Source organism: Vigna angularis, chromosome 2 (genome assembly GCF_016808095.1).
Source record: "Vigna angularis cultivar LongXiaoDou No.4 chromosome 2, ASM1680809v1, whole genome shotgun sequence".
Lineage (NCBI taxonomy): Eukaryota > Viridiplantae > Streptophyta > Magnoliopsida > Fabales > Fabaceae > Vigna > Vigna angularis.
The window spans coordinates 925,760-951,714 of NC_068971.1; the positions used below are offsets into that span (position 1 = coordinate 925,760).

The following is a 25,955-nucleotide window of genomic DNA, read 5'->3' on the forward strand; positions in this document are numbered from 1 at the left end:
TGGGAATACCTTTTATGCTTTCATAACTGGGAAGAAAGTCCAAGACGACACTAGAATACCCTTCCAAATTCTCTTTCTTTAATTTTCTAAAGCATCCATCAAATATTTTACTATTTAATAAAATGTATTTAGTTTTCTTACTGGTAATTAAAATAATTTACAGAATCATAATCTCTAATCTTGTATATGTTAGTTATATACATATAAAAATTACAGAAATATATCAACAGACAGTTCTTTTTCTTTTTTTTATTTCCTTAGATTAAATTTAACTTTTTTAATTACTAAATATACTTTTGCACCTCCAATACTGACTAGTTTTCTCAAAAACATCATGAACAGGAACACAGGTTGGAAAATTGAAATGGAGCAAAAACATAAATGCATTGCTCTAATAAAAAACTTTGGTATTTATAAAATTGTACAAAACTAGTGTAAAAAATATCTTTTAGATCTATGGTATTATACCCAATATATATAAAATGTTATCATCCCAATATTATAATGAATATAATAAACTTTCTAAATTTGTTTTAAGTGAAGGTTCATTAATGCTCAAATATTCAATTATATTTTTCAGAAAACATTATATATATATATATATATAGTTAAGTTCTTTTTTCTGCTGTAATATGAAATCGAAAAAGATTAGAGAGTTTCCTTATATAATAGTATTACTATTTTATCATTATCAGCAAATTATTCATATATATATATATATATATATATATATATATATATATGTATGTATGTATTAATTATATGTTAAAAGACAATAGTATTCTTTTTTAATAATCACTTTAACATTATTTAATACAATACATTTTTGCTTTATCTTGTGATGTGACCCTGCCTGACAGTATAGAAAAGAGCAGTCAATAATAATATTTTGATTATAATTATATTCTTTTTTTAATTTAAAAATATAATATATATTATTATATTATTAAAAGTTAGAAATATTGATGGGTAAGAGAATTTAGAAGGAAAAAGTTAGTTTGACACGAATTAAAAAAAAATACACTACTTTTAATAATATAATAATATATATTATGATTTTAAATTAAAAAATAATATAATTAGCATCAAAATATTATTATTTGACAACCGTGTGAAAGTATCACTGGTCAATAGGGATACGAGTGGCATGAAATAAAAGAGTAGCAGAAGTTGAAGGAGTTAACGATGAAAAAGAGATAGGAAAAATGATGAAGATGAAGATGAATAGATATGGAAAAGGAAAGTAAGGCAATGGGGTGCTGACACGTTACTCAGTCAACAGTCACATTTCACATGGCACATGTCGCCGCCCCATACATCTTTGTATTCTTCTCTTCATGCATCTTGCCAACTTGCATGAATCCTCCATTAAAGTTTAGCCGAGAATTTTCGCAATGACTTAAACTAAAGTACAAGTGGGGTGTAATATTCTTTGATGCTTATACCAATAATGGCAAAGAATAGACTGAAGAAAATCAATCAATAGATTCCCCCGTGCTATTTCATTCATATCCTGTCTTCCAATAAACTTGCAAAGCCTCATAAGTCGATGCTACGTACTGTTCAACAGAATACAATATCATAACTCCTAATTCACCAGTGACTTTGAACTAAACTTCTTCAATTTAACCAGTGCCAAGATATTGCAGTAATATATGCTATTGGAAATTATGTGTTGCAGAGCCGGAATGCGAATATCAAAATTAAAGATGGATGAAAACTATACATGATGACTAATCAGAAAAAGATAAGTCAAAAAGGGAATTTGAGAAAATCTTATAAGAAATACTTTAATCATATTCCCTTTGGACGTAAGATCATAATTAAAGACTTTGGTTTTGCATGGTGAGTACATTCCATAAGGATATATAACACTGTTTATCCTCTAGCATTTGTCCTTTTCTTTACGTATCAGATTTACAGATCCATTTGACATGACCCCAAAGGTGATAATATACTGGGAATTAAGTGGGGTGTGTGAACGCAAGAAACATTTACTTCTTGTAGGAAAGAACGGTTGTAAGAGAAGCCATTTTATGCATTAGTTTCCCCTTATAAATAGAGCCATCTCAGACACATATTTCCGTGTCAAATAGCTTCAACGTCTCTTCCTCCTGTTAGATAAGGAAGAAGGAAAGAACCATATATATCTCTCAGAAGTTCAACAACAACAACCCTATTTGGAGTTTTCATGTTCATTTGCTTTTCTCTTTCTCTAATATTCATTTTTCATTAACAGAAGAGGTGTTGGTGATGCTGTTGACAGAAGATAGAGAGCACAGAGGATGAAATGCATGAAAGGAAATTGCATCTCGCTCCTTTGTGCTCCCTATTCTTCTGTCATCACCCTTCTACCTTCCCTCCTACGCTTTAACTAGCTTTATATATCATGCAAAATCGAATCCTATATAGTTTTATTACCATTAGTTGATGTGAGTTATTTCATTGTTATATATCTTTTCTGTCCTTTGATTACTTTCTAACTGTCTTTATTTCCTTATTAATATCTATTCTCACATATAACAGAAGATACGAGGATTGAGGTTGTGTTTTTTTTTTAAAGATATTCTTTGAACACAGTTCTTCTAGCTTGTTCTTGATGCTGCTTTGATGATGCTGTTACTGGTCCAGTATATGCATTACTAGCTTTCATGGAGACTTATCATATACAGCGTGGCAATGGCAAGTAAGAAGCTGAGGAGATAGACCACAGCATCTGTTACTTTTTTTTTTTAAATCAATAAATATAATTACTGATGTAAATTTTACTGTTGTTCGTAACAAAGTTATATTTATTGATTTTTTTGATATATGTAACAAAACTTTGAAGGTAGATTTATTAATTGGACTGATAAGAAACAGAAAAGAATTAAATTTTCAATAAAATAAAGTAATTGAATTTTTAATATAGCAGTAAGTTCATGTATAAGCTTTACTTATTGAAGTTATTTCATATCATTTCTATTTTTTTTTCAAATGTAAGTTAATTTCAATTTGTTAATAAATTTTTTTCTTATACGTTCTCTTCTAAAATACTTACGAAGAAATCTATAGCAGCATTTTCTATTAATACTTTATAAAATATTTTTAAGGGTATTCTAAAATTTTAATATTGAACTCATTGAAAATACATAATAATCTAATAACTCTACTTGTCCCTTCTCTCTGTTAGGTTAAAAGATTTATAATCTGAGTAAAGTCATTACAGATAAGTGGATTGATTCAGTAAAATATATTATGTTTAGCTCAATTATTTCATTTATATGAAATAATTTATTTGAGTTTAAATAAATACAAAAATGATCATAAATTTAGAAAATTAAATAAATGGTCGAGAAACCAAATTTAAACATGTTTAATTTGCAAATTAAGTCAATAAAACTTATTTTGATTATTAGTTGACAATTTTTTTAATCCAATCATGTGGATTAATTATAATTTTGTATTGAAAGACTAATCAGAACCATATTGTGTAACTCTTACCTATTGAGATATACTTATTTCAATGTACACAATAAAACTTCTTATATCTTTTTTAAATTGATTGTCATTTACTCTTTCCAGTACAATACTTATAATTTTATTTTAATTTTACTGCAAATAAATATTAACGCTAATGTAGATTAGTTTATTGTTAGTAAAAATTCTATATTTATTATTTTTAATATATATGTATGAAAACCTTGAATAACGACACTTATTTATTAATTGGACTGTATAATGACATAATTATCATGAATATATATATATATATATATATATATATATATATATATATATATATATATATATATATATATATATATATATATATATGTATGTAATATATATGTATGTATATATGTATACATTCAAAGTGACTTTCATCTGTTTACTTCACCAAAATAGAACTGATAGCAAAACCAAAATGTGACAAAAACTAGGTACCTTCCTTTTTCTTCCTCTCTTCATTTTATTCTTCTCAAATGTTTAAAATGTTCATACTAATCCACTATGAGCTTCATTTGACTTCTCAAATATTCTCTGCCTTGCTTTTGTTGCCTGCAGTAGTCATGGAATACAATTATTTATTAACGTTTAGTTTCATATTTTATATACATTAAAAAACAATGTGTTGAATATTTCATTAGAAATAAAATCAATTTATAGAATATAAGTTTTATTTTATAAATCAGTTGTGTACAATTGAAATAGGTTTACATGAAAAATTAAAAACCAACCTCTTTCTGCCAATCTGTTGTAACAGTTACACCAGCCAGTATAATGACTTGTAGAAGAGACCCTGTAAGACTTCCCATCCAGAGTCCCTTGGAATTGAAGTGTAGGACAAAACCCAACAAGAATGCCAAAGGAATTCCCACAAGATAATAGGCTCCAAGGTTCACGTAAGCCCCTATTTGCTGAAACCCTCCTCCTCTTGCAACCCCTGCACAAACATATCCAATTTTATCATAATTTTGCTTCATTCAAGAACAAGACCATCTCAGCAAATAGAAGCATACCAGAAAGGGCTCCTACTAGACTATCTGCAGCGAAAGACCCACAGAGAATGGGAACAATGTCTTCAACATAATATACAACTTCCTCCTCATTGGTATAAACATATCCTAATATATGCCTAAAACAAAAGAAGAAAGTGCTCACAATAACCCCATCCACAATTGCAAGAATCACAACAACACGAACTATGCATTGTGCTGCATTTGGATTCCCTGCTCCTAATTCATTGGAAATGCGAGTACTATAAACCAAAATTCAAAGATCAGTACAACTCTGCAGTGTCATTGCTCTTCTGTATAGAAATGAAGAAACAAATTTGGTCCAAACCTTGCAGAGGCACCCACTGCATACGGAATGATGTAGTGCAGCGTGGTTGTGTTAAGGCTGAAAAAAAATTCAAACATTTTACAAAAACCTGTCATGAGTTATTTCAACAACCAACAAACTTCCTAAAATTCTTTAACCAAAGTTCATTGGAAATCATAAACTTAAGTACGTTTTTCACTAGTTAATCTTTCCTCTCACCAGATAGAAAGAACAGAGGTCTGGAGTTGTGGATTAGGTAAAAGCCCAGCAACTAATGTAAGTAGCTCAAATGACCACATTTCAAAACTATGAACAATGAAACAAAAAATAAGATCGAATAGTAGATGGCATGAAAACAGTAAACTGAAAAAGTAAAAACTGTGCAATTTCATAATACATTACCAAAACATCAGTCCAGAAGGAACAGCAAATTGGCAGAACTCTGGAATGCTTAGTAAAGCATTGAAAGAAAACACAACCTTGGTGTTCTGACATGCTAGTGAATACTTCATGTAAATCCCAAGCCCAATGACATTTAACCAATATGAAATTGCAGTAGCATATGCAGCTCCAACATGCCCTAATCCCAATTTGAATACCAGACCCCAACAAATAGGAATATGCAAACACAGAACCGCAATTGAGCTGAAGAGCATGGGAAAGATGATACTCTGAGTCTGGAAGTAGCGAATCTGACATTGAAGAACAGCAAAACCATAAAGTGCAGGGATGAGACATATGCAGTATTGGTGAGCTACACGGCAAATTTCAGGGTCTTGACCAAATAGCAGTAGTATTTTATCCACGAAAATCCACAGCAGAGTTATGGGAAGACAAACCAGAAGCAAAGTAACAATAGCACAACAAGTGTACTTTCCAATCTCTCCAAATTCTTCTGCGCCATAGGTTTGGCCACATAAAGTTTCCAACGCACCAGCCATTCCCAACTGCAACCCATTTAGCAATCCAGTAAGAGTCATCAAGAATCCATGGTAGAAATTAGTGCAGACTGTACACGCAATTTTAAAGTGATTAAGGCTAAAATAGAAATTTGAATAAAAGGTTCAATTCAACTCGTTTTTGTAGATCCTGACAAAGAGGAAGTTTTGTAAGCTAAATCAAACATGAAACATCAAAGACGATCAAACTATCCTGATTCAGTATAAAACATGATTCAGCTTACTAATGACTTTTCAAGTGAAACATGATTCATAGTTAACTTCTGAAATACTATAACTGATATATGTCTGAAATTCATCATGCATGCTATATAATAGATTCCAACACTACATTAAGATTGCAGTTTCAAATATATATAAAGTCAGTTTATTATAAAATGATTTGATTATATAGTAAACTGATTTTATATATTTGAGATTTTAAACATAAATTACAAACACCATTTTCTATAAAACATAGTTTGTACATATAAATTTGAAAAATATGGAAAATATATAGATGGAGGTTGATGGGAAAAGAAATGAAGGATGAAAGAAGAATTTACAATAACACAAAAGCCGGTAACTTCAGCAAAAGAAGTGGCAATGGCAACCCCAGAAAAGGAGACAAGTATCCCAAGATGTCCCACCATCATCAGTGACACAACTTCCAGAAGATTCTGAGACGCTGTAGCAGCCACCATTGGAGCTGCCATGGACCATACCCTTTTCAGCTCCACCCAAAATGCATCCTCTGCAACTTCACTCTTTGTTATCAGTACTGTTGATTCCTCCTTATCCATCATTTCTATACAAACCAAAACATTCATCAAACAGATGAAAGAAAATCTCATCAAATATGACACAAATATAGTAATTAATATGAAAAGTTCATCCTATAGAAAAAGTAAGGTTCACCTAATACAAATTGATTACAGCTACCCAAGAAAATATCATAGCTGCATGTCTTTATTTTTTCACCTCAATTAACAAGTCTTTTTTTATACTAAAACTTACGTATTTCCTACTTTAATTTTGTCACTACTTATATCACTGAGTGTCAAGTATAAAGAGAAAACTTGTTATAGAAATACTTGAATTACGTGAGCTAGCAAAATTCTAATAGAATAATAGAAAAGTTTAATAACTAAATAACAGGAACAAGGAAAATGGAGCGTAATAATACCTATATTTTATTGACAGGACGGTGACATGTGACATTCACGTACCAAACCATAGAACAAGCTATACTATTATCATGAGCAACTATATGCATCAAGACTGTTACTGAACTTTTGATGTACATTATAGCAAAAAAAAAATCATAAAACAGAGGAAGTTACTAATAAAAACCAACCAAAGCACATCGTAAAAGGAAACATGTGATTAACTGCATAGAGAACCACGTCATCCTAATGTTCCAGTGTTTTGGCTGGATTTCGATTAGTCTTTGATTGTGTTTTTAATTTTTTTATTTTTCTGACTTGTCGTGTCTAAAGGTTGGCAAAAACCAATCAGCCTACATATCTTGGGCTCTTCAGTTCCATCTATAAGAAAAGTTAACAAAGTTATCTACTAAGCTCCTCGTGTAGTCCAATGGTCAATGTCTGTTGCTTGTGATGTACTCACATCACTTATTTAATCAGAAACATCTTTACTTTTATAAAATATATTTTTTGTTTAAATATATTCCTTTTCCCAAAGAATATATAGAGTTTGAGATGAATTCTTTAACTGCTAGAGAGTATGTAAGAGTTATAGTAAAGGGTTTTTTTTTTTTATTCACGGTTTTGGAGTTGTTGGGTTTTGGAACGATTCTTACATTCACAACTTTGCTTTTGTATTGAGTTTTGCAGAGAGATGTGTGCATTGTGATTGCTTTTTGGGTGGGTGTCTATGATGAGGATATTGGTGTAGGCGATAAAATAGTTGTCGATTTCATTGAACAACAGAGAAGAAAATAGAAAGATAACCAAGTCAAAAAGAAAATTTTGAGTGTCTAAAGATTAATCATACTATTTTCTTCAACTATTTGGATGATTGCGTGGTTGCATTAATGGGTTGTGAGTGCTCATATTGTAGGAAATGAGTTGAATGGTTGTAAGTGTTGTGTTCTTAGCCAGACTGAGCGTGGTCTTCTGGATACGTGACGTGATATAGGAATAGTTTTAAATTTCTAACATGCGTTATGAGGGTTGAAATGTGAGAGAAGATCCACCTCATTATATATAACAATCATAATATTATATTGTCAAGCATGATTGATTTCTCTCTTTGATTGAAGTTGATTGCTTGAGTCACTAAACCATTATAGTTGAGCTATTTTATCTAGGCTAAAGTTTACCTTTTTGCTTTTCATGAGGATATGGAAAAGTTCAAGTTTGGGGATATGGAAAAGTTCAAGTTTGGGAAGGTGATAAGTGTGATAATTAACTATTTTTCACACCTTTTATAATTCCTTATTTGTCTTTATATCATGTTTTTTGAGTTGAATTTCATTAAAAATTGTAAGATTTGTATATAGTTTTAATAGAGAGATTTAACTATGTGTTTTTGGTTTATTTTGTAGGAAATTATAAGATTGGAAAAGAATAGAGAGATGACGCCAGAAGTTGCTAGCACAACCATAAGCATCCCTAACCTAGCCAGCAAAGCAACTCCAGCCTAGCCAGAAAGTCTTGCAACCCAGCCATCAAAGCATCTCTAGCTCAACGAGAGGATTTTTTGGCCCAACAAGCATAGCACATCTAGCTCAGCAAGAGTATTTTGTGGCCCAACGAGAGTGCACTTTTTGGAGAAGGTTTTAAAGTGGCAAGAGTGAAAGAAAAAGTTAGTTTTTTTGATGTGGAAACACAATTAAAGCTCAAGTAAGCAGTGTGGAGGCACAATTTCACTTTAGGAGCTCATGGAGGTGTAAATTCTGTAGAATTGATGTTCTAGAGAATTTTGTAGACTAGTTGGACAAGTAGATACCTTGCTAGCGAGTAATATTGAGTTTTGGCATTGAGTTTCAGAGGCTGGGCGAGACTTCTCGCTAGGATGGGGAAGCTCTCTATTTGACTCTCGTTGGGCGAGAGAGCTGCTCGTTGGGTGAGCAAGCCAGCGTTAAGCGCTAGGATTATGGCGTTGGGCGCCATCTATGCAGTTTTGCTTTGTGTATTCTTTCCTTTTGTGCCTTGCTAGGTTTGAGTTGTATCAATACTTTGATGCTTATTTGATAGTATCTATTGAATTGTATGATGTATGATGAGGATGAGTATATAGTGATCATGTGCATCGTAGATGGATGTAATTTCATGACTCTCGTGGAAAGATTCCATGGTGGTGCCCTGTAATGTAGTTGTTGATGTAGGAAGCTCAATCTTGGGCTTATCCTGACGCTTCAATAATCTTTCCATCTTGGTTAGAGAATGGGATTATGTGGTAAGGAGTAGTAGGAGGTCCTAGTATATGGTCTGATATTCTTTGTCCATAGGTAGTTGACAAATTAATCTTGTATAGTAACTCGAAGGGAGCCAGCTGTTCCACCACTACAAGTGTACAATCCGTCATAGCTTGATATCAATACTTGTATGTTGAATTATAATTGCATGAATTAATTCTTTTATAATATTAGTTTAGTCTTGCTTTTGTGTTTGTCTACTTTTTTATGTCATCTTATTTGCGATAAACACTTTATTGGCGGGGACAAATAAGAATGTTTTTCCTTTACTCTAACAAAGGATCACAGTGAAAAAGATGCATAATTAGATAGTTCTACAAATGTATATATTTTTTGTGTGATTGGTTTATTTTACCTTTATTATTATTTTTGTAACGTTTTATTTTAATAGATTTATATTATTAAAATAGAATATTACAAATATAATCTATAAAAATATTATTTTATTTAAATTAGTTATCGATTGAAATTATTTATATATCACGTGGAAGAGCGATAACCATTTATTATTTGCTAATTTACATGCACTTAATATTAAGCATGTGGTGTCAACGCCAATATCTTCGGGTATAGACATGTTTAACTCTCTTTTTATTTTACCTTATTATTTTAGAGACAATTTTAAAAGTAAATTTACATTACTTAAAATTAAAATTCTCATGCAAAACTGATTGGACCTTTAAAATTGTTTCATAATTCCATCATCGGGAATACTTATTTGATAACGAATAATTTAATTTGTAAAAAAAAAATAGATACCTTTTTCTGTATTTTTTATGTTATTTTCCACTAAAATTCTATTTTAAAAATATATGTTGATCTTGACCATAAATTTCCAATACCCAGAATACCGAACTATACCTCCAATTCTAATTATAATTCAACACTAAAAGAATCCCATCTAAATTTGATATTTTCTAATTTTAACCTTCTTCTGACTCTATTTTTTTTTTCAAAAAGAAAAACAATGATACACAGAGTTGTATATACTTTATTATCCCAAAAACTTGTTTAACACCTTCCATATTTCATCTTTCTATTTTTTTTTCTTGTCCACATTACATACACGAATTTTCGCTCAATTATTTCGGTCTCGCCGATGTTGGAACATCTCTTTGGGAAAACCATACTTAAGCACTGGTGATGTGATTTGATCCATTTTGGTTGGGTGGTGTGGCATCAAATATTCTCTCCCTTGCCATCATTGCCTGAAAAATAATGCAATAATCCGGCATGTAATTAACACCAAAATGTGTTTCTACAATACGAAACAAAAAGCATAGTTGGATATATATAAGGGGTAGTATGAAATTTGAGAATTGTGAACCTGTTTTTTCCAGTTTGTAAGAGCAGTGATAAGGGAAAGGAGAAAAGATTGGAGAATGGAGCCAGTGACTATTCCAATCCAAAGGCCCTTTGCTCTGTAATGTGCAACAAAACCAAGTAGGGCACCCACAGGAATTCCAACCAGATAAAAAGCTCCAAGATTCACATAGGCTCCAAGATGTTGCCACCCACTTCCTCTAGCAACCCCTGGTTTTTATTTAAGAAAAAAACTGGATCATTGGAGCAGTTTAGCAGAAGAAGAATGTTGATTACACACCAAAATCAAAGGAGAAATTGTTGGGTTATATAAGATTACTGATATGAATCTGATCACTGTTCTTTTTATTATACCAAGCAAGCTAGAAAAATTAATCTTTAAAAGCAAGCAAAAACAAGATTAAGGAAGTGGAAAGTAGTGTTTTTTCTCAATTCTTGTTCATATCTAACTAAATGGTAATTTTTTTTGTTATATTAGTAACATTTACGTTTTCAATGGTAATTGAGTTAGTGATTATGATCTGAAATATATCAGTACTCAAAGGGGCATAACCAACCTGAAAGAACTGATTGCAAACTGTCAGTAAAAATGGAGAGACAAAGCAGAGGGGTCATAACAGCCACGTAATGAACAACCACACGGTCATCGCTATAGGCATAACCCAACACATATCTGCAACTGTATAGCACTGCACATACAATGAGACCTTCTATCACTGCAATCAACATCGTTGCAGAAACAGCCATTCGAACTGCTTCTGAATTCCCTGCTCCTAGTTCATTCGAAACTCTAGTGCTGTCACATACAACAGAACTAATGTGTCACTTTTTTGTTACTATGCCTGCACTACATAACATTATAGTTTGATGAAGTGACAAACAGACCTAACAGCAACTCCAAAGCCATAGGGTATCGTGAAATGTAATGTGGAGATTGTCAAGCTGACAACATTACAAAAGAAATTTAAATTAGAGCATTTATCGTATTCTTTTGTAAAATATATAAAAATGAAAACTATACCATATAGATAGGACTGATGTCTCCAACTTCGGGTTAGGAAAAACTCCAGCCAGTAGAACAAGTATCTCGCAGGCCCACCATTTAAGACTGTAATCAAGACATCACGATAATGAATGTGCTGGAAAAGAAATCAGTTTTGAGAAAATGTATGGTTAATTCAAATAATCGAAACATGAAATTTAAGAGAAAACAAAAAACCATTTACCAAACCATGACTGCTGAAGGGACAGCAAAACGAAAATACTCTCCAAGGCCAAGCAATGCTTTGATGGAGAAAGGCACGCGTGTTTTGTCACAAGCTGAGGAAAACCTCACAAAGGACAACAACAACATCACATTCAACCAAACACAAAAGCTGAATGCTATTGCGGCGCCGACATGTCCAAACTCCAATTTAAACACTAGGATCCAACATGTTAGGACATGGAAGCACAGAACTAGAGCAGAGCTTAGAATCATGGGAAAAATCAAACTCTGGGTCTGGAAAAATCGTGTGAGGGGTTTGAGAATTGCAGAACCAAACAAAGCAGGTATGAGCCAAAGGGCATATTTACGAGCCTGGAGGGCTATCATTGGATCTTGGTGTAAGAGGATCAATATTTTGTCCATGAAAATCCACAGAACAGTGATTGGAACAGAAACCAAAGAAAGAGATATAATGGCAGTGTAAGTGTATAGTCCTAAATTTTCATATTGTTCTGCTCCAAATGCTTGCCCACATAAAGTTTCCAATCCACCAGCCATCCCTGACTGTGATATTCACACAAATGATCAAACTTGCACTGTGCATGATTAAAAGGCTTGATGCAGGGAAAGGGTAAAAGTAGAAGATGAAACAGAAAAGGTAGTTACCAGAACACTAAAACCAGAAACATTAGTGAGAGAGGTTGCAATTGCAACACTTGAAAGAGAAAGCTGGTTGAGATGGCCAACCATAATGAGAGACACGACTGGCAGAAGATACTGCAACACACTTGCAACCACCATTGGAGCTGCTATTCTTCTCACCTTCTTCATCTCCTTCCTCATTCCTCTCTTCCATGAATCTCCTTCTTCTTCCATCACTTCCTTATTCATCATCAACTTTTCCACTCTCTTACATATATATTCCAACTTTCAACCCTTTGCCTCTCTTCCTTTGACCTCTATTATCATAACTAAGACCACTGTGTGGATATATAGTCTATGTCTTTAAAATATACTAATAGATACTGATTTCAAAATTTTAAAATATATTAATTTTTTTAAAATATTTTTAAAACTTAATAAAAAAAGAAAAGAAAAAAATCTGAGACTCTACTTTCACTCACCCAGCCAATCATATCTCAAAAACTAATAAACAAAACAAAGCGTGCGTATAAAACAAATATAAGAATCCGTGCCCATAATGCAGATAATTTTAGCAACTACTACGTGCAGAAGGGTTTTAATTTGTAAATATTTAATATATTTAATTATGTAAACATTATTTAACTTTTATATATATATATATATATATAAGAATTTATAACATTTGAACGCTATAATAAATGTATATCAAGATATTCTGAAAAAAATCACCATATAAAATAAGTAAACAGAATCCGTACCCATAAATGCAGATATATTTAACAATTACAACGTGCTGAATGAATTTTAATTTGTAAGCATTTAATATTTTTAATTATGTAAACATTATCTTTATGATGAACAACCCTTTATGGTGTAGACGAATTAATAAGAATTGATAGGACCTTCAGCTACCCTCGATAGTCATCTTCAATTGATCATATGTATGGAATCTATATTATTCTTTTCTTTGGACCATTTGCTTAAATGGTAATTTTTCTTTTTTTAACTTTACATTTAGCATTTTGGTGTCATTGTTGTGATTTCAGGATTTTAAAAACCCAACAATTTAGTCAATTTTTCGTATATATGGAATCTATGTTATTCTTTTGTTGGGATTCATTGCTTAAATGGTAAAGTTTTCTTTTTAACTTTACATTTAGCATTTTGGTTTCATTATTGTGATTTTAGATTTTAAAAAGCATGTAAATTTGTCAATATATATATATATATATATATATTTTAATTTTAGTTTAAGTGAAATGTAAATATAAATTTATTCTAATCTCTAGCTAAGTAACATTAGAATCAATCACTTTTCATTCAAAACATTCCAAACAGATTTTTTTTAGGAAATATAAAAAACATCTTAAAAAATGAAAAATTAAAATTAAAATGACTTAAATATCGACTCTTAAACAATGTAAATTTATTAAGTATGATAAAAAAAATAAAAAAAATTGTATGCAGAAATTTTTTGCAATGAACTCTCTTAAATCAAACAAAATCACAATTTTAACCTATTATTATTTATAAGAAATTGTTAAATTATTTATAATAAATGAGAATAAAATACCTTTTGGTAAACAAAAAACGTGTCAGATTAAAAAAAATAGTTTTCTGAATATTCTCATACATTATTTTAATTGATCTCTTGGACATTCAATGTAACAAAATCTTAATAATAAATTATTTACCCGGTTCTTTTCTTTATTTTCAGGATTCTTTGTCTATTTGCTCATCCCAAAACTCACTTTCGGATTATTATTTCACAGATCACTAATTATCTGTTTCACGTAAAGCCAAACTCCACCGACTGCGATTAATCGCATAATCATATTACAAAACCAATTTATTTTATAACTTTTATACAAATAAACTCGTATATATTTTTCATAAATATAAAGCTTTAATATATTAATTATACTTTTTCTCCACTCTTTCACTAAGCAGTAATTATCACGTGTATTTTTATTGAACCTTTTAATATTATATGGAATCACGATTTTGTACCATAGTAATTTAAACTAGATTATTCCTTAACCAATGTATCCTAACACGATAATGTATTTCTGCACATTTGATTTGTAATCTAAATTAGAGTTAATCTTAAACTAAATTAGATTACTCAAATCTAATTTCATTTTCTCCCTTATTTATTTTGTAATCATTAATGAAGGCAATTAGGATTTATCTTATGATTTTGATCAATCAACAAGTAGAAAAATTATTCTATTCTCCTAGGATTACATGGTATCAAAGCTTTGACTCTAATAACTTGTTTATCATCACTTTCATATATTCCATAGGGGTCAAACGGTCAAAAAAACATAAAAAGGTACGCTGTAGAAGGAGAAAAAGGGAGTGCGAAAAGTAGATGTGATCTTTGGAGTATACGAGGACCCAAAGAATATCAAGTTCAAGGCCCATTATTCCTATTAAACCCGGTTTCAAACTTTCGGACCTATGCCTTTGGTTTCGCCACTTGCCAACACGTTTCTCTCCGCCTCTTCTCATTGTCGCCGTCGCCGTCGCTGCCAAGTACGTGTAAGCTCTGTCTCTCTGTAGCAGTTTCGTTCACTCACTCATCTATGCACTGTTGCCTGCGTTTGTTATCGGTGAAGTGCTTTTACAGTGTGAACGAGCTGATTGGTTTAGTAGGTTTGTTTACAGAATAAAAAAATGATAAAGAGGAGGTTCTTCAAACTCGACCACGGTGATAGAGATGCCTCGGATCCGTCTTCTTCTTCTTCGGACTCCGAGCTTGAAGCCGAAGCAGAAGCTACCGAAGAAGAGTCTTCAGAGGATGATTCTACAGTAGAAGCAAAACCGAATGGTGATGAAGCCGGTTCAACTTCTTCTGGTTGGTTTATTGATATTTTGTTAAGTGTTTTTTGTTTCGACCAGTAAAATATGTTTAGTAGTATTAGCACTAACGAAATGTAGAACTGCATTAGCTGGTGTTACTTTTTGATTACGGAATCATAGAGTTCACTATTAGAGTGACGTGCATTAGTTTTTATTATAACCGTGTTTATCATTTGTTAATGTCAGTCACTTTTTTTTACAGTTTTTTTTGTTTGTTTTTGGCACATTCAGGGTATGCAAGTGAGGATAGTTCTGCGAATGATGTTGATGTCGACTCAACAGGTATGTTTGTGTTCTATCAGTTAGGAAATAAGTCATGCAAATGTACTCTTTCAGCTTATTGATGTTTCGATACTGTGAACGGAATAATGGTAACAATTATCTGTTAGGATATAGGGAGAAGATGAAGTTAATTAAGATTGCTAAATATTAATGAGGTATTTAGTTAGATGGGTTTCTTAGATGTGAACAAGGGAAGAAGGTTTAGATAGATTCAGATTTATTGACATTGTAAATTGAGCATTGACTCTTTGTGAAAGGGGAAACCCAGGAGGAGATGTTTTTCTCTTATTCTTAATTTTCCTCTTATTCAATAAAATTCTTTTTCGTTTCTTTTCTTGGTTTCTGACATCATATGCTTTGACCTTGGGTTTGTTTTCCTTTTCACAATATAAAGTTCAATGAACAACTTTTCAGGAATATTTATGTACTCAAGAAAAAACCTTTATGCAGAAGATTTAGTTTGTCATTTTACTTTTGTATGTCAAGTAGATGACTATTTATGGGATAGTAATAGCATTCACTGTATTGGTTATTTCGGTAACTTCCATTGCTCTATTCCTTGGGAAAGAATCCTTTCATGATTGTTTTAACATTGGCGTTAAACATCAGGTGTGATATTTTGTGAAGATGATGCTGGAGCTATAAATGAAAGAGACATGCTTTTTAACAAGGAGTTGTTGAGTAAACCTGACACCGAAAAGTCTAATGTGATTGCTGAAAAGGAAACCTTACAAGATATGCCAGCTTATGTCTTAAAACACAAATCAGTATTTAAGTGCAAGATATGTCCCCGAATTACCTGTTTATCCGAAGGCACTTTGAGGGATCATTTGCAATCAAAGGTAAAATGTTTTTTCTTTTGGTGGCTTATTATACTTAAGAAACATCTTATACTTACCATTCATAGTACTTTATTTGAGAAAAAAATTCATAAACTTCTATCTTCTGTAAGAGCTGCACAACAGAATGGTTGGTGTGGTACAATAAACCAAGAAGGGGTGGGGTGAATTGGTTTCTTACAAAAACTTGCGTCTTTTAAAATTTTCTCTCAATCAAACTTACTTAGCAGATAAAAATAACAAAGTAAAAGAATACGAAAGAACAAAATTTGCATAGATGATTTTATACTGGTTTGGATCTTACCAATCCTACTTCCAGTTACTAATCTCAAAAAAGAGATTAACGATTCACTATCACAAAACCAATAAAACTTACAATCACACAGTTACAAGTTGAAAGGTTTAGAATACACCTTTCTTAATGCACAAGAGATGAACCACACTTCCCCAGACACACCAAGGGATGAACACCTCTTTCGACAAACAAAGGATGACCTCGACTTCAAACACCTCCTTTTACAAATGATGATCAATTCTTCAAAACACTTCCTTCAACATACAAAGTATGATCGACTTTTCCTCAGCAACAACAGCAGTTCTCTATCGCTCCGTAGACACCAAGTTTCTTAAGCCTTTTAAGAATACAAGTTTCTCTAGTGGTTCAGAGAATTCACAAGTTCTCAAGTGTTTTGGATGTTCTAGAATGAGAAATGAGAGTGTATTTATAAGTCTCAATCAATGAACACCTCCCCATTTCCGTTTTCAACCATTCTCATTGTAATAATCGATTAATTTAAGTTTTAATCGATTATTCACTAAAGGACAAGAATAATGATAGTCCAACAACTAAAAACGGCTAAAAACTCTGTTAAAATGTATTATGTTTATGTTGTTGTTTGATGTTGTTTTGTGCGTGTGTACCCAACTTGAGAAGTGGGTTATATTGTGTCATTGTGTTCTGTCATGGTATTCTATATATATATATATATATATATATATATATATATAGAATACCATAACCTTGTAACTTACACTTTTCATATATGAATAAAATGTCTTAGTGTTTTAACATGGTATCAAGAGCCAGACCCAGTGTGCCACTGCTGTCGCCGCCAGTTTCCGCCGCCGCCGATGCTATCACCGTCGCCGTCCGCCGCCGTCCTCCGCCGCTGTTTGTCAGGCAAAGTTGAGGGTTAGGTTCGCCTAGAGAAGCGCGACCCAACCCTGGTGGCCGCTTCCTCAGAAACCTCCACGCGCAGCTTCTCTCCGATCTACGCTGGCCACCGTCCGGCCACCGTCACGGTTTTGACCGGTGACCAGCGGATCTGGACCGTCTTCTCGAGCGACGGCCAACCTTGTCGGAGTCAAGAGCAGACTGCTCTTCACGCGCCGCCACGCGCCACCTATTTCCAGCAAATTCCCGGCGCGTGGTCCTCACGCGCCGCCTGTTTCCGGCGATTCTCCGACGCGTGTTCCTCACGTGCCGTCTTCTCTGTACTGTGTCGACACTGCACCGTTGCAGACAGTTTCGTCGTAGCTTCCTCAGCGTGTTTTGGCCCTTGCTTCGCTGGTTTGGTAGTTGTTGTTTGCACCTAGGGTTTTCTCCCTTAAATTTCACATTGATGAGCTTCATTTCTTAGTATGGTTGAAGAGGGATTCTGATTTCCCATAGTCATAAGACCTTGTTTCTTTTTGGATCCTACTCACAAATCTAGAATGACATCGTCTACTAAAACTAATTTCTCCTTATCTGCCACTTCAAGGAACGGAGCTAATGGAGGATGCCATGGTAGTCGAAGTGGGTATGTGCAATGTTCAAATGAAGAGTATCAAGAATTTTTGAGATACAAGTTTGACAAATCCACTGGCCATTGTCAGTTTCCTTTAGTGCCAAGTGTGTCAAGTGCACGTATCTCACAATCTGCGGAATGTCAAGGTTCATGGATTCTTGATTCAGGTGCCTCAAATCATTTGTCTGGTAACACTCGTTTGTTTTCCTCCATTACCTCTCAAAAAGTTCCTCAGTTAGTTACTATTGCCAATGGATCCAAATTGACATCTCAAGGAATCGGCAAAGTGTTTTTATCTCCCTCACTGAACTTAAATTCTGTTTTGTATATTCCTCATTGTCCTTATAACTTAATGTCCGTGAGTCAATTGACACGTTCATTAAATTGTTCTATAACCTTTACTGCTACTTCCTTTGTCATACAGGAACATGGTACGGGTCGTCGAATTGGAGAAGGATATGAGTCAGGAGGATTGTATTTCCTAAAACCTACCTCTTTTGTTTCTTGCATTTCAACTTCATCTCATAAAATTTTACATGATCGTTTGGGTCACCCAAATTTGTCTAAGCTGAAGTTGATGGTTCCAAGTCTTAAACACATTCCTGTCTTAGATTGTGAGTCTTGTCAGTTAGGAAAACATGTTAGATCTTCTTATCCAAAGAAATCTGAGACACGATGTAAGTCTATTTTTTCTACCATTCACTCTGATAATTGGGGACCGAGTCGGGTTACTTCCTTTGGTTTTAACTATTTTGTAACCTTCATTGATGAATTTTCTCGATGTACGTGGGTTTATCTTATGAAAGAGAGATCTGAACTTTTAGCCATTTTTATGTCCTTTGTTAATGAAATTCAGAATCAATTTGGAAAGACAATTAAAATTCTCAGAAGTGATAATGCTAAGGAATATTTTTCTGCTGCATTTTCTTCATTTTTATCTTCCAAAGGAATTTTACATCAGTCAACATGTCCTCACACTCCACAACAAAATGGCATAGCTGAGAGAAAGAATAGACATCTCATTGAAACAGCACGTTCCCTGATGTTAAATACTAATGTTCCTGTTCATCATTGGGGGATGCAATTCTCACTGCCTGTTTTCAAATCAATAGGATGCCGTCTTCCTCTCTTGAGAATAAAGTTTCGTATTCTGTTATTTTTCCAAATGACGCCCTATATCATATTCCCCCACGTGTATTTGGCATGTTTTGTCCATAATGTTTCTCCTGGTCTTGATAAACTTTCTCTCAAGTCTATTAAATGTGTCTTTTTGGGATATTCTCGCATTCAGAAAGGATATAGATGTTATTCTCCCTCCACAAGAAGGTATTTTATGTCTTCTGATGTCACCTTTTTTGAGGATACACCCTTCTTCTTGTCTTCCAAGGAGTATCCTTCATCTGTTGAAGAGATGCTTCCTATACCATTATGTGATCCCTTGGTCATTCCCGCTTCTCCATCTTCAGCTCAAACTCAGAATGCACAAGATATTGTTGAACCACCTTCCTCCGTGCCTGAAGATCCTCGAGACTCAGCTCCTTCTCCATCAGATTCTCAGACCATGGATCCTTCATCCTCCTCGTCCTCTCTTGACTCAAATCAGGCTTGGCCTATTGCTCTTCGAAAAGGTATTCGATCTACTCGAAATCCTTATCCTGTTTATAATTTTTTAAGTTACCATCGTCTGTCTCCTACATATTTCTCCTTTGTTTCCTCCCTTTCTAACATCAAAGTTCCTAATAATGTTCGTGAGGCACTTGATCACCCTGGATGGCGACAAGCCATGATTGATGAAATGCAAGCACTTGACAAAAGTGGCACTTGGGAACTTGTACCTCTTCCTCCTGATAAGAAACCCGTGGGCTGCAGATGGGTATATGCTATTAAAGTTGGTCCTACTGGTGCCATTGATCGTCTTAAAGCTCGTCTAGTCGCAAAGGGATATACTCAGGTTTATGGTCTCGACTATTGTGATACTTTTTCTCCGATGGCCAAAATTAGTAGTGTTCGTCTATTTCTTGCCATGGCTGCCATTAGACAGTGGCCACTTCACCAATTGGATATTAAAAATGCCTTTCTTCATGGTGATCTGGAAGAGGAGATATACATGGAGCAACCTCCTGGATTTAGTTGTGTTGCTCAGGGGGAGTCTAAGTTAGTTTGTAAATTACGCCGTTCACTCTACGGTTTGAAACAATCACCTCGAGCTTGGTTTGGTAAATTTAGCCATGTTGTGCAACAATTCGGATTAAAACGATGTGAAGCAGATCATTCAGTGTTTTATGGGCATTCTACTCCTGATAAATGTGTTTATCTAATGGTTTATGTTGATGATATTGTAATTACAGGAAATGATGTTGCGATAATTGCTCAATTAAAGGATCATTTGTTCAACCACTTTCAAACCAAAGACTTAGGTCAGTTGAAATACTTCCTTGGTATTGAAGTGGCACAATCAAAAGAAGGAGTCATCATTTTACAAAGAAAATATGCCCTGGATATTTTGGAGGAAACAGGTCTGACAGATTGCAAGCCCATTGATAGTCCTATGGACTCAAATAAAAAGTTAATGAAAGACCATGGTGAACCTTTCTCAGATCCAGAAAGATACAGAAGGTTGGTTGGAAAACTAATATATCTCACCATAACAAGACCTGATCTTTCTTATCCAGTGGAAGTTGTGAGCCAATTTATGCAAAATCCTCATATTGATCATTGGAATGCCGTGGTACGCATCCTTAGATATGTAAAAGGGAATCCAGGTCATGGACTGTTGTATGAGAACAAGGGAAGTACTGAGTTAGAAGGATATTGTGATGCATATTGGGCTGGTTGTCCGAATGATCGAAGATCTACTACACGATATTGTGTACTCCTTGGAGGGAACCTTGTATCATGGAAAAGCAAGAAACAAAGTGTTGTTGCTCGATCTAGTGCAGAAGCTGAATACCGATCTATGACCATAGCTACATGTGAACTTATATGGATCAAACAACTCCTTCAAGAATTAAAATTCTGTGAAAACAAGCCTATGAAGTTGTATTGTGATAACCAAGCAGCTCTTCACATTGCCTCCAATCCAGTGTTCCATGAGGGAACAAAACATATAGAAATTGATTGTCATTTCATCAGAGAGAAGTTATTGTCCAAGGATCTCATTACAGAATTTGTCAATTCTAATGAACAATTTGCAGATATTTTTACTAAGTCTTTAAGAGGGCCTAGGATTCAGTTTATATGTTCCAAGCTTGGTGCATATGATTTATATGCTCCAGCTTGAGGGGGAGTGTTAAAATGTATTATGTTTATGTTGTTGTTTGATGTTGTTTTGTGTGTGTGTACCCAACTTGAGAAGTGGGTTATATTGTGTCATTGTGTTCTGTCATGGTATTCTATATATATATATATATAGAATACCATAACCTTGTAACTTACACTTTTCATATATGAATAAAATGTCTTAGTGTTTTAACAAACTCCAATGGTTAGAAGTGTTAATCGATTAATTTAAGGGTTAATCGAATAGTAGTTATTGATTAAAGCTCCTATTAATCGATTATTCGTAGTGTTAATCGATTACCACTCATTTTAATTGATTATTCCAGTGCAATTTTGACTCTAAACACAATTTTACATATCTAAGTTACAAGGAATAAAAAACCACTAGAAACCTAAGTCCTATACAACAAATTACACTTATTACAAAAGCTTTACAGTACAATACAAGTCTTCAAAAGATCTCCTTGTTCTTTATTGCTCATGGCTTGATTTGGGCATCATCAAAACATCATATCTTCATCATTTTGCTAACATTCTCTCCCTTTTTGATGACGATAAAAAATTCTTTGGTTTAAAGTCTTTTGTAATAATCTGTATACAAACACAACTTGAGGAAGAAAAAAGACATTAGTGGACTTAGAAAAAATAAGTTTTAAACATTAAACATTTTCTCCCCTTTTTGATGATAATTAAAAAGTTGTGTTAAATTAAACTCTCTTTTAAACAATAATAATCGCCCTTAATAAATAGAATGTATGCATTTAAAACAATAACAAATTTAATTGAAAAGAAGAAATCAAAGCATACAAAGAAAAAATAAAGTACTTAAAAGTCATCGCTCTCTTTGGACCTATTGGGATAACCTTCTACACTACTAAACCACTCATCTATATCTCTAAGATGATTACAAATCTCTTCACGCCTAAGGTCTTGTAGAGTTGTCATCTGAGATAGTTGCTTAGAAATGTTATCTAGATGGGAAAATGAAGAGTTGTCCGATGGTTCAGCTACATTTGTCGGATCAGGCATTGGAATGTCTTCTTCTCCTGCTTCTTTTGCTTGCAGTCCAACATCTCCAAAGTGCATATAGATGTTTCCTTGTCTCACAAAGCCCATTTGACTTAGTGTGTTACCACCAATTTGATGAATAGGGAGAACATGCAACGCTCTTTCTCCAGAAACATCACCTCCTTTATATTTGCAAATTTTGAGATATTAGGAGCGCGAATGGAGAGGAGATGAGTTGAGCCTCTTTGCTTTTAGCATAGTGTTTGAAATCAAAGATGGCCAATCAATTTGAATTGATGAGTGATCCCGTGCATCAACATAAGATCTGTTTCGAAGCACTGGGTAAACCCTAAGCCAGACGAAAAGGTAATGGATGAAGAGATGAAGTTTTGATGATGCCCAGATCAAGTTATGAGCAATCAAGAACAAGAAGATCTTTTGAAGACTTGTATTTTATTGTAAAGCTTTTGTAATGAGTTTAATTTGTTGTATAGGACTTAGGTTTCTTGTGGTTTTTGATTCCTTATAACTTAGATATGTAAAATTGTGTTTAGAGTCAAAACCACACTTGAATAATCGATTAAAATGAGTGGTAATCAATTAACGTTAATCGATTAGGAATAATCGATTATTACAACAAAGTCTTAAAATGAGTAGTAATTGATAACACTTCTAACCATTGGAGTTGTTAGCCGTTGGAATATCTGTTATTCTGGTCCTTGAGTGAATGATCGATTAAAACTTAAATTAATTTATTATTACAGTGAGAATGCCTGAAAACGAAAATTAGGAGGTGTCCATTGCTTAAGTCTAGAAATAGACTCTCATTTCTCATTCTAGGACATCTAGAACACTTGAAAACTTGTGAATTCTCTGAACCACTTGTATTCTTGTAAGGCTTGGAAAACTTGGTGTCTGCAGAGCGATAGAGTGTTGTTGCGGTTGTTGAGGAAAAGTCGATCATCCTTTGTGTGTCGAAGGAAGTGTTCTGAAGAAGTGATCATTCTTTGTGTGTCAAAGGAGTATTTGAAGTCGAGGTTATCATTTGTTGTCGAAGGAGGTGCTCATCCCTTGGTGTGTCTAGGGAAGTGTGGTTCATCTTTTGTGCGTCAAGAGAGGTGTATTCTAAACCTTTCAATTTGTGATTGGTAAGTTTGATTGGTTTTGTGATAATGAATCGTTAGTCATCTATGCAAATTTTTTTCTTCCTTACTCTTTTGCTTTGTTATTTTTATCTGCTAAGTAAGTTTGATTGAGAGAAATTTTTAAGGGACAAGTTTTTGTAAGAAACCAATTCACCTCCCTCTTGGTTTACTGTATCACTCCTACTATTCCGCTGTGCAACTCTGACATCTTCTTTGTTCTTTGTCATTTGTCATTATTGAATACATTTGGCTGGAAATTTGTACTGGGGTTGAGCTTTGATATGGGAAAGGAAACAACAATAAGTTCATAGTTACTTACATACTCTAGGATTGGGCTGACACACTTCGGGATCCTACATTGCTACATTTTTTTTATACAATCCGCAAAAGCAGGCTTGTTCACCATTGAGTGTATATCCGATAAAAAGGATGTTGGACTATATTGACAGTAACAAGTTTAGGTTAATATTATAATACAATGAGGATAAATGTTATTGGGAAGGGAAATTATCACGGGAATCCTTTAAGTGAGTGGTAGTATATAACCGGGTCAAAATGGTGTGAAATTTTCATCAAAGGATGTAATGAATGTAAATGTAATTTATTAGAGCATTTATTTTTTACCGGTTGAAATATTTGTTTTTCTACAAGGATAAAAAGAGATGATATTCTAATGAAACACTGGAAAGACAAACTAGTCTAATCTCCTTCCCTTCTATTTCTTAGCCACAATGCCATAATAGGTTCACTCGTAGAGAGATGGATTACTTTTTTCCCCTAGCCGGTAATTTATTTGCTCTGGCCTAATATACCAAAAACAAACTTTATAGATGTGGTAATGTTAAAGGTTGTTCCGCTGTAGGTGGAGGACTTGCTTTTAGTTTGTGTTTGCTCAGATTAATCGTTCATTCCAAACTAAACCACCTAGTTGGGAATTTTGCCCCCCTAAATACAATACACTCTTCCTTGTAGGATCTGTTTGAGAAATTTCCCATCATGCCACTAATTAAATGATAATTATTTGTGGATGCACAACAGTATCCCGTTAACTGTAATGATAATCATTACTTAAGTCACAGGTTTAATGCCCTATGAGATAGGGATTAGCATGAGCCAGAAAGAGGCTAAAACTAGCATTTCATTCAACTCTCGACAATATGATAAACTTCGAGAGGACATTAAGCAACTTTTTCTTGTCATTTTGTAAGGCTTCTTATTGTTGGAATGTTGATTTTGTAATTACTGCAGAGACATGCTCGATCTGTAAAACTACTTAGTGAGGGTAGACTGAAGGCTATGCTCAACAGTGATGGTGAGATTGAGAATCAAGAGATAGAGATACCATCTAAAGATACCGAGGTGGGTGGTTCTTCAACAGCTCAATTGCAGTCTACTTCAACTCATCAGCTAAATAAAAAATTACTTGTTATTGAATTGAACATGCTTGATCAACTAAATCATTTATGATCTTTTTAGGATAATGCTGAGAATAATCACGAAGGGCAGAAGCAGCATAAAAAGAGATTCAGAAAGAAGGTAAAGAACACCCGTGACAGTTTAAATTGAAAATTTGAAACTGTAAGGTTTATGGAAATGTTTTTGAATGGCAGAAAAGTGGCATAGCAAAGACAAAGAAATTCCTTTCAACGGAAGGACCCGTCAAGAGAAGGCAAAAGAAATGACAAGTATAAGTTGTAGTATAGTCAAGCATTTTGTAGAGTAAATTTCGCCGCCACTGACAACTGCCTGCGAGTGCAAAGTCTGCGTAATCCGATATATGTACTCCACCGAGGGTGCTTCTTGAGCCCCCTTACCCTTTTTGTTTAATATTTTCTTTTTTCTTTTAATTTGTGCAATGTTGCCCTCTGTTTCCTACAGTGTCTGAAAATATTTAATTTTTTGCCCCATGTTTCCTACAGAGTCTGAAAATATTTATTTTTTTACTTTTCCCGTAGCATACCAATATTTCCGAAATTTCCTTGTAAAAGACTTGTCAGTAAAGATTATTCAGATTATATAAGGTTAAATTTGGCTGTGTTTTTTTTTTCAGAAAAGATTTAATTGTGTGCATATTGAAGACTAACTGTGATGCCATGCCTCTTGAGAATCAAAGGGTAAAAATTTAATCTTTAGCTCCAGCGGCGAGGCTATGCTTAGATCACTTTTACTTTTTGATTGGCAGGAACAAATTTATTAAGTCTGGAGAGCAATAGCTGTTACTTGATGTGGGATTATAATTTAAACAAAATATATGAATCCATCCAGATGATAAATTGTGAGATAATTGAAGTTCATTATATTCTCAAGTCTCTTGTTAACGGTTCAATATAAATCATAATATTCTACAAGTTTTTTCTATAAAGTGAATATGTTGTGAAATCAGTCA

The 25,955-nt window shown here is 33.6% G+C and overlaps 3 protein-coding genes and 1 long non-coding RNA gene across 9 annotated transcripts; 2 read left to right on the forward strand and 2 right to left on the reverse strand.

Annotated features, from left to right (window-relative positions):
• The first annotated feature begins 2,080 nt into the window (after positions 1-2,080).
• Positions 2,081-2,810, forward strand: LOC128195480 (uncharacterized). Its single transcript, XR_008247071.1, has 2 exons — positions 2,081-2,432; positions 2,527-2,810. It is a non-coding gene; the product is annotated as an uncharacterized LOC128195480 (long non-coding RNA).
• Positions 2,811-3,844: 1,034 nt separating this feature from the next.
• Positions 3,845-6,774, reverse strand: LOC108321667 (protein DETOXIFICATION 9). 3 transcript variants are annotated; one of them, XM_017553488.2, is made up of 8 exons: positions 6,663-6,774; positions 6,311-6,552; positions 5,209-5,753; positions 5,026-5,112; positions 4,828-4,884; positions 4,503-4,741; positions 4,221-4,426; positions 3,845-4,041 (listed from the first exon to the last, which is right to left on the reverse strand). In XM_017553488.2, exons 2-8 carry the CDS (start codon positions 6,548-6,550, stop codon positions 3,979-3,981), a joined length of 1,437 nt encoding a protein of 478 aa, XP_017408977.1. In that variant the 5' UTR covers positions 6,551-6,552; positions 6,663-6,774; the 3' UTR covers positions 3,845-3,978. The 3 variants fall into 3 exon arrangements, with proteins under 3 accessions (XP_017408977.1, XP_052729231.1, XP_052729230.1); XM_052873271.1 differs by lacking the exon at positions 6,663-6,774 and having other exon boundaries at positions 5,209-5,498; positions 5,646-5,753; positions 6,311-6,619; XM_052873270.1 differs by lacking the exon at positions 6,663-6,774 and having other exon boundaries at positions 6,311-6,618.
• A 3,380-nt stretch (positions 6,775-10,154) lies between these two features.
• Positions 10,155-12,699, reverse strand: LOC108321680 (protein DETOXIFICATION 14). Its single transcript, XM_017553501.2, has 7 exons — positions 12,383-12,699; positions 11,736-12,280; positions 11,531-11,617; positions 11,395-11,451; positions 11,067-11,305; positions 10,514-10,719; positions 10,155-10,394 (listed from the first exon to the last, which is right to left on the reverse strand). Exons 1-7 carry the CDS (start codon positions 12,608-12,610, stop codon positions 10,317-10,319), a joined length of 1,440 nt encoding a protein of 479 aa, XP_017408990.2. The 5' UTR covers positions 12,611-12,699; the 3' UTR covers positions 10,155-10,316.
• Positions 12,700-14,793: 2,094 nt separating this feature from the next.
• Positions 14,794-25,609, forward strand: LOC108321712 (uncharacterized). Of its 4 annotated transcripts, none has more exons than XM_017553550.2 (7): positions 14,794-14,899; positions 15,032-15,221; positions 15,458-15,508; positions 16,118-16,350; positions 24,818-24,928; positions 25,046-25,105; positions 25,180-25,609. In XM_017553550.2, the coding sequence occupies exons 1-7, from the start codon at positions 14,825-14,827 to the stop codon at positions 25,249-25,251; spliced, it is 792 nt and encodes a 263-aa protein (XP_017409039.1). In that variant the 5' UTR covers positions 14,794-14,824; the 3' UTR covers positions 25,252-25,609. The 4 variants fall into 4 exon arrangements, 3 of the variants coding, with proteins under 3 accessions (XP_017409039.1, XP_017409038.1, XP_017409037.2); XR_008247074.1 differs by lacking the exon at positions 25,180-25,609 and adding an exon at positions 23,346-23,572 and having other exon boundaries at positions 14,799-14,899; positions 15,020-15,221; positions 25,046-25,065; XM_017553549.2 differs by having other exon boundaries at positions 14,802-14,905.
• The last annotated feature ends 346 nt before the right edge of the window (positions 25,610-25,955 follow it).

Bases quoted from the DNA above. Each gene is read 5' to 3' on its own strand.
- LOC108321680 (XM_017553501.2), bottom strand. From the start codon at position 12,610: ATGATGAATAAGGAAGTGATGGAAGAAGAAGGAGATTCATGGAAGAGA. The intron at 11,306-11,394 runs GTCTGTTTGTCA...TGTATGTGACAG, and splicing joins GGCTTTGGAGTTGCTGTTAG to CACTAGAGTTTCGAATGAAC. The intron at 10,720-11,066 runs GTTGGTTATGCC...AATAAAAACCAG, and splicing joins TTTGCAATCAGTTCTTTCAG to GGGTTGCTAGAGGAAGTGGG.
- LOC108321667 (XM_052873270.1), bottom strand. From the start codon at position 6,598: ATGAGATTTTCTTTCATCTGTTTGATGAATGTTTTGGTTTGTATAGAA. The intron at 5,754-6,310 runs GTAAATTCTTCT...AATGGGTTGCAG, and splicing joins TTACCGGCTTTTGTGTTATT to TTGGGAATGGCTGGTGCGTT. The intron at 5,113-5,208 runs GTAATGTATTAT...CATTGTTCATAG, and splicing joins CCTTCTGGACTGATGTTTTG to TTTTGAAATGTGGTCATTTG.
- LOC108321712 (XM_017553548.2), top strand. From the start codon at position 14,825: ATGCCTTTGGTTTCGCCACTTGCCAACACGTTTCTCTCCGCCTCTTCT. The intron at 15,509-16,117 runs GTATGTTTGTGT...GTTAAACATCAG, and splicing joins TGTTGATGTCGACTCAACAG to GTGTGATATTTTGTGAAGAT. The intron at 24,929-25,045 runs GTGGGTGGTTCT...TGATCTTTTTAG, and splicing joins TACCATCTAAAGATACCGAG to GATAATGCTGAGAATAATCA.